Source organism: Dufourea novaeangliae, unplaced genomic scaffold (genome assembly GCF_001272555.1).
Source record: "Dufourea novaeangliae isolate 0120121106 unplaced genomic scaffold, ASM127255v1 scaffold368, whole genome shotgun sequence".
Taxonomy (NCBI): Eukaryota; Metazoa; Arthropoda; class Insecta; order Hymenoptera; family Halictidae; genus Dufourea; species Dufourea novaeangliae.
Genome location: NW_015374246.1, coordinates 206,931 through 213,485, shown reverse-complemented (window position 1 = coordinate 213,485; position 6,555 = coordinate 206,931). Strand labels below are relative to the sequence as shown.

The window sequence follows — 6,555 nt, the reverse complement described above, 5'->3', positions numbered from 1 at the left end:
CGCTAGCGCGGGAACTCGGCTGGCAAACTCGCGCTCTGATTGGTCGCGGTTTTTCGTTAATATCTCGTAAACGAAGCCTCAGTTTAAATTTTGGCTAAGGAAAAAGTTGTTCCAATTCACCCCCCGAGTGCCACATTTCCGGATCGGAGGACATTTTTGGGACACCCTGTATAACTCCAAAAACTGATAATTCTATTCCCCTTGAAACCATTGGAACTAAGATAAACGCGCTCGGTGGGATCGATAGATCGTAGCCAGGGCGGGGGTGAAACCGTATTTATGTAATTACGCCTCGACAAGGGGGATCACGTTAAACTCGAGCGTTTGATCAACGTACGGGAATCAAAATCTACCCATAGAGAATCTCCGATCGTTCGAAATTGCGTTTACCGTTGCTGTTTGGCTTGTCGACCGAGCCGAGTAAATTTATTTTCGCGTGTCGACGCGCAACCCCCTACGGCGTGGACCAGCCCCAAAATCAACGAGCATAGGGAATTCCACCCTCTGCATTATTTTTTTTTTTTTGTTTCTCGTTCGCCGAAAGCCTGACATTCGTTCCTTCTCTCTCGCTCGTCGATCCACTAGATATCGATTCGTCTTTACGCGCGCTCTCTATGTCGAGTCGATGCTCGAATACACGCCTATCCAGCCGCCTGTTTGCGCTCCCCATTCCGTGTTTTTTTTTTCTTTTTTTCTGTTTTATTATTTCTACGTCCCATACGTACGAGGCGTCGGATTTTTCTGATTCCTTTGTTTGATTACGATTTCATGAATGAAAGTCGGGGGAACACGAATGTTACTCGTTCGCGTGCGAAACGAACGCGTGAATTCCACCACCTGAGGGGTGGCGGTATTTCGTTGCGATAATAGGGTCGGTGGAAAATTGTTCGCGGGGCTTGGGAAAAGCTCATTATTCCGGAACAATACCAAAATCTCGAGTGAACTTGTTGAAATTTAAGCACGCTTTTGTGGGGAATGAATCATCCTTTAAGTTTAATTGCTGCTTTTAAATCTGTTTTCAGTTGTAATTATGTTCTTCTGAAAATCATTTTTAACGTTTAATTAACTTTTTTAAGTAATAGGTTAAATATAATGAAATCGTACCTCCGTTAAATAAATATATAATTATGAGTGACTCCAGTTTTCGTCAACGAAAGGTTAATGTGAATTAATATCGATAATAAATAAGAATGTAATTAAAAATACTTACTACTACAGAAATATATCTAAAAAAATTCTTTCTAAAATGCTGTTTCTTATGATAATAATATTCTAATCACACAATCTTTTGCAGTGTATTTCTACTAAAAATATTCAACATTAAAATGACACAAAGAATCACAAACAATCCGTCGTATCGTCTGCAAGACTTTTCGTTTTTTTCTTATTTATCATTTAATTTTTTTCAATTTTTTTGCATCGAATGTACCACGTTGTGCACACACGCTTAAAACGTTCCGTGTTAAATAATTTTCGAGCCAGAAATCTCAATAAACTCTTTTCGACCCCTCTCGATACTCTCTTTTTCGCCGCCACCAGATCGTTTCCGTGGTTTCGTTCCGGCGGACGGGCGTGTAAACGGGCACTCCTCGTGAAATCCACGGAATATCGTCCATTTTATTTAGTGTTTCTTTTTTTTTTTGGTATCTGAATCGGAAGGAAATCACTACGAGATCTACACCAACGAGAGACAAGACGAAATTACACCTCGATCCCCGTTATCGTTTCTTCTCGTGTCGCTTCGTTATGTTTTCATTCCGATCTATTTAAACACATATTGTCATACAACGAATTTTATTTATTTACCTCACTTTTTTTATCATTTTATCTCCGTTTTTTTTTTTTGCATTCTTAATTCATTTACGTAACACCTAGCAGATCTCTGTTTCTCTCTCGCTCGCTCCCGCTCCGTTTCTGCGCCTCTCTGCGCGTCGATCGTTCTCTCGATGAAATTCACCTGTGGCGACCCCCTTCTACAATCAAATATGCGCCACCCTCTCTATTGTTTCTTATTCATCACGCGTCGAAATCGTTCGAAAAATCCTCAAATATCTTCCCGCCTATTTCTTTCCGTTCAACATGTATCATGATTATACACGGTTCAAGAAGAATTCTGTTCGTTTATTTTATAGATTCCACTTTGAATTTGTTAGTATTCCTTAACGGTTTACAACACGGAGACAATCGACAAGAGACAATAATAATTGAAGACAGTCAAACGACAGACAAACGGACATGCATACAGACACTTAATTGAGTTTTGTTCATATATTGTATCTCTGCTTGTTACTCGAGTAAAATGAAATTAACCTCATCTCTTATTTTCCCACATACACCCAACTATCTCTATCCCTATCACGCACACAATCTCATCACGTACTTTCTATATCTCTCTATCTCTCCTCCACAATCGCTAATCTCGTTGAGCCCTAGACGCTCTGTGTCGGGATTCACGCTTTCATAATATATCACGTCTCCGAAATCCGACAAGAAATCAGACTAAACGTTGTTCTCCATCTCGCGGCCCGTCATCTCCCTAAAAACTTTCGCTACCCCACCTATCCCTTTACTTCCAGCCGGAAGTTTTCAAACATCGTCAACATAAATTGTGTGTGTGTGTGTGTGTTTGTGTAGATGGCCGTATTTCTTTGCACGTGGTTTCTTCTCACACCCCCAAAATACTATTACAGAACCGGCCTGCAGAACCGGATATACACATTGATAAACGACGGATAACACGTAGATATAACACATCGATATTTATCCAACTACATTTAGCGTGATCGCGCGGCGCCGCCTCCCCTGGATTGTCGGATCGGTACGTCACGCGGTTCCCGCGAAATCACATTGACATTGACCATTATTTATTTTGTATTTTTATTTATGTGGGAACGATTAGGATAGTGTAGCCGGTCGAGTCAATGAAACGGGGGTTTAGGATGTGTGGGGGAATCGAGGGGAGGGTGGAGACTCAACGAAATATCGAGTTCGTTAATTGACCCAACCACGAGAATCACAGACAGATAATCAAAACATAATGGAAGGGGTGGGGTGGGGGAGGGGGTAGGTGGAGATGGGTGTTTCGAGGAGATTCTGGGACGAGAAACCGAGAAAATCAACGTCGGTTATTTTTCTCCAGACGGGGAAAAGAAGCATATCGTATTATTATTTTTTTTTTTTGTTATTTTTTCATTTTTGTTATCTGAGGGGGTGTGCTTTTTGGATATAGCTCCTCTTCTTTAGGCTGTTGACAGAATGGAAAACGAGAAAGTGGTCGTTTAGTCACAATCTGGTTATAACAATTAATCTGGTTAATCTAAAACACTTAGACGACGGGGAACAGAACAGGCGTTTTTTTTTTTTGTTGGAACAAACAACTAGGGTGAGAACGGTTATATTGTACATTTGTTACGGTATTAGAACACACATTTGGGAGGGATGGGGGTCCGTGTGGATATGATTTGGCAACCACGAGCGTTATTCTATGGAGGAAGCGTACACTGTGACAAAGGGGGGGTTGGGACGACAAGCTGCTCGAGAAATGCGGGTTACACAGATCTACGGTGACGACAACTAAACGCTTGCGTGAAAGAAGGTGGAACATCGAGATCGAGTGTCACGTTGATTTACGTATATACTCACGGGGGGATGTTTGCTTGGGCACACACCTTGTCTTGGGCATGGATCACTCGATCCGGGGAACTACCCCTTTCTTTCTCTATTCGATTCTACTCGTCGAGGGTAGAATCTGTTTTTCTGTAGTTTTTACGCTGGCAAATTTCTTAAACGATGTGTTAGGTTGCTGCGTTGACTCTGGTAATTTATCATTGGGGATAAAGAGAATACAGTGTGTAGAATATACTTGAAAATACTGTGTAGAATGTACAGGGTGTTTCATTACACCCTTAACTAGTCAGGTGGAATCTGAAGAATTCCATGAATATTTTTAGAATATTTTATTTTTATTCAATATTTAGGTAAAGCGATGATTCTTTATTTCAAAATAATTCTTTGAGTCTTGTTTGTTGGAGCTATTGTCATAATTTTCAACGTTTATCTTTTATTCCATTATATCGTTTATTTTCATTCACATATTTATCAGATGTGTGTGAAAATATGTCATTTAATAACCGTTTTAAACAAACCTTGTTTACGAAATCGAATATCCCGTCTAAAGTATTTTTACACAAAAATTCCAACTTTTGCAGCAACCTACACGTGAAACGTATATTTCAATTTTGGACAGACGTTTCATAGTGCCGTTGTTGACACTGAATATTTATTGATCCCTGTAACGAATAGAGACAGAAAGAGCTCGCTCCTATCCGAACGTATATCTTGCTCGAAAAATTTCGTTGGTGGTCGTAATGGAACAACGCGCGAACATCTCTTCAAGCTTTTCGTGGTTCATCAAGGTGTGTAAAAAAAGAAAAAAATATGGTTTTCAATATCGTGCACACGTGGTCCTTTTTTGTTCAGGGAAATCGATCGGGGACGCTGCATAGTTTGCGTCCGTTTACTAGGAGGCACCGGAAACCTCCCGGCAAAAGTCCTCTCTTTATATTCTTGTTTTCCCAGTTCTTTTTAACAGGCGAACAACGTTGATCGTTAACCAAGGATAATTACGAAAAAAGAAAACAAAAAGCTTTCCTCGGTTAACGTTGTCCTGTAATAGGATCCTTTATGTCCGTTTTTTTGTCCCTGTATTTGGTCACTTTGATCTTGTTAATATTCAAAAGCTGGACATGTGAACGTTTGATGATCGTATAAGCGGTGAAGTCTGGGTCAAATTGAATCTCTACTCGTCTTTCAATTTTCAGAACAAATGAATCTATATTTTTCTCAGACTTAACATAGATAATCTTTAACTAAAATCTGTTATTATGAACTAATCACTTACAAGGAGAAGGCCCCAACTTTCAAGTCGTCGATTTTAGTGAAACTTTTAGGATATGTAGTAGATTTCTTACATTTACGAATCACCCCCTATATGGGGTCAGATAGTCAATAGTTTATTATTAATAGTAGATCATTCGTAGATGTAGCGTCAAGGCAACATCCATGGTATTTAACGCGACGGTTAGAGTTCAAATACGTCCCCTTTAAAGACCTTTCGGTATATCTGGGACGTATTTAAACACCGACTGTCACGGTACAAATCATGAACGTTACCTCAACGACACACCTGAAAGCGATCGGTCAACTTAACTTTCATTTAACTCACACAGAAAACTTCAAAAGCAGATCTTTTATATTTGACTGCTTAACAGACATATTGAGTTTCATCGAAATCGGAGGGGGACACTTCAGTGCCTTCCCTTGTAAGTAGGCTTCTCCAGGTTCTAATTCCTTTTTCCGTTTATTAGATAACTGAAAGCACTCAGATAAAACTGAGGACTTGTGCCAGACGTGTTTCGTGGCGCTCCATGTTCAGCGCAATCGTCCATCGCAAGCAAGGTTAACGACGACCAACGATCCACTAACCTTTCGGCGGCTGCATCCCCAACTTTTTCATGCCCTCCCGGACCTCTTGGAGGTCCGTGTCCGTGACCCTCATGCTATCGGACACGAATTCGTGGCCTGGCGAATCTGCCGACGCGCTGTTACTTCCGGTCGTCACGGTTCCGCTGGTTTCCTGGCCAGTGGTCACTTGAACTGTTCGCAACACAACACTCACGGCTATACTAAAAGGGTCGGGGGAACTGCCTAAACGCTACGCACGAAGCCGACTAGAGGGCGTATTTTATCAGACTTCGTTCTCATTCTTTATATCGGAATCGGTCGATCTTTCTGTGTGTGTGTGTACGGTTATTTTACACCAAAACTCGCTGCACTTCGTTTTCCGTGGAATTGATTGAATCCGAGGTGATTGAGTAAACCAGTCTGTGGCTGTGGCTATTTCGTTATTTACGGACGGAGAAATGTTTGCTTTTCGGTTTTCACTCGTATCGGAACCAAGTTATCTTCTGTTAGTGTTAGATTCGTGGATGAAAAGAAATTTATTGATTGAAAATTGGGGAATTGAACTGCTTATTTACCCTGTTCATGGGTTAGGCTGAAAGGAGGACAAAATCCTTCGTCTACTTTGGAGAATTGTCTTAATTGTGTTGATATGATAAAAATATGTCCTTTTAATTATTATCTTCGATGAAAGGTTATTCAATTTTTAATAAATTCAGTCGATAATCTACAACTTTCCATCTTTTCAATGGTAACAGTAATTTTATATAGGTAAATTCGTTCTCCAAGTGAACTAATATGGCGTGGAATATGTTGAAATTGGCAAACAATTGGTAAAACTTGAGTGTCGGTCACCTAAGAAAAATATTTTATACAATAATATACTAACAGGAAAATCTTTTCGATGATTATATCTCATCTCCACAAAGTTTCAAAGAGAACAGTTTCCACCTTTTATTAACAATTCCACGCACCAAATAATTCATTAAATTGCCTCTTTCCGACCAGAATTATTTCTTTCGAACAATAGAATATACATCCTTTTACATGCAGTTATTTCTTGGATACCAGAAAAACAGGAAAATTAAAAAAAAA

At 40.0% G+C, this 6,555-nt stretch overlaps 1 protein-coding gene across 1 annotated transcript in view; it reads right to left on the bottom strand.

Moving 5' to 3' along the window:
* LOC107192510 (synapse-associated protein 1) overlaps positions 1 to 6,555 on the bottom strand; it is a 122,398-nt gene that overhangs the window by 3,021 nt on the left and 112,822 nt on the right. Inside the window, exon 8 of the mRNA XM_015581790.1 lies at positions 5,485 to 5,655. Coding sequence (XP_015437276.1) covers positions 5,485 to 5,655 — 171 coding nt within the window. The remainder of the gene's footprint in view (positions 1 to 5,484; positions 5,656 to 6,555) is intronic.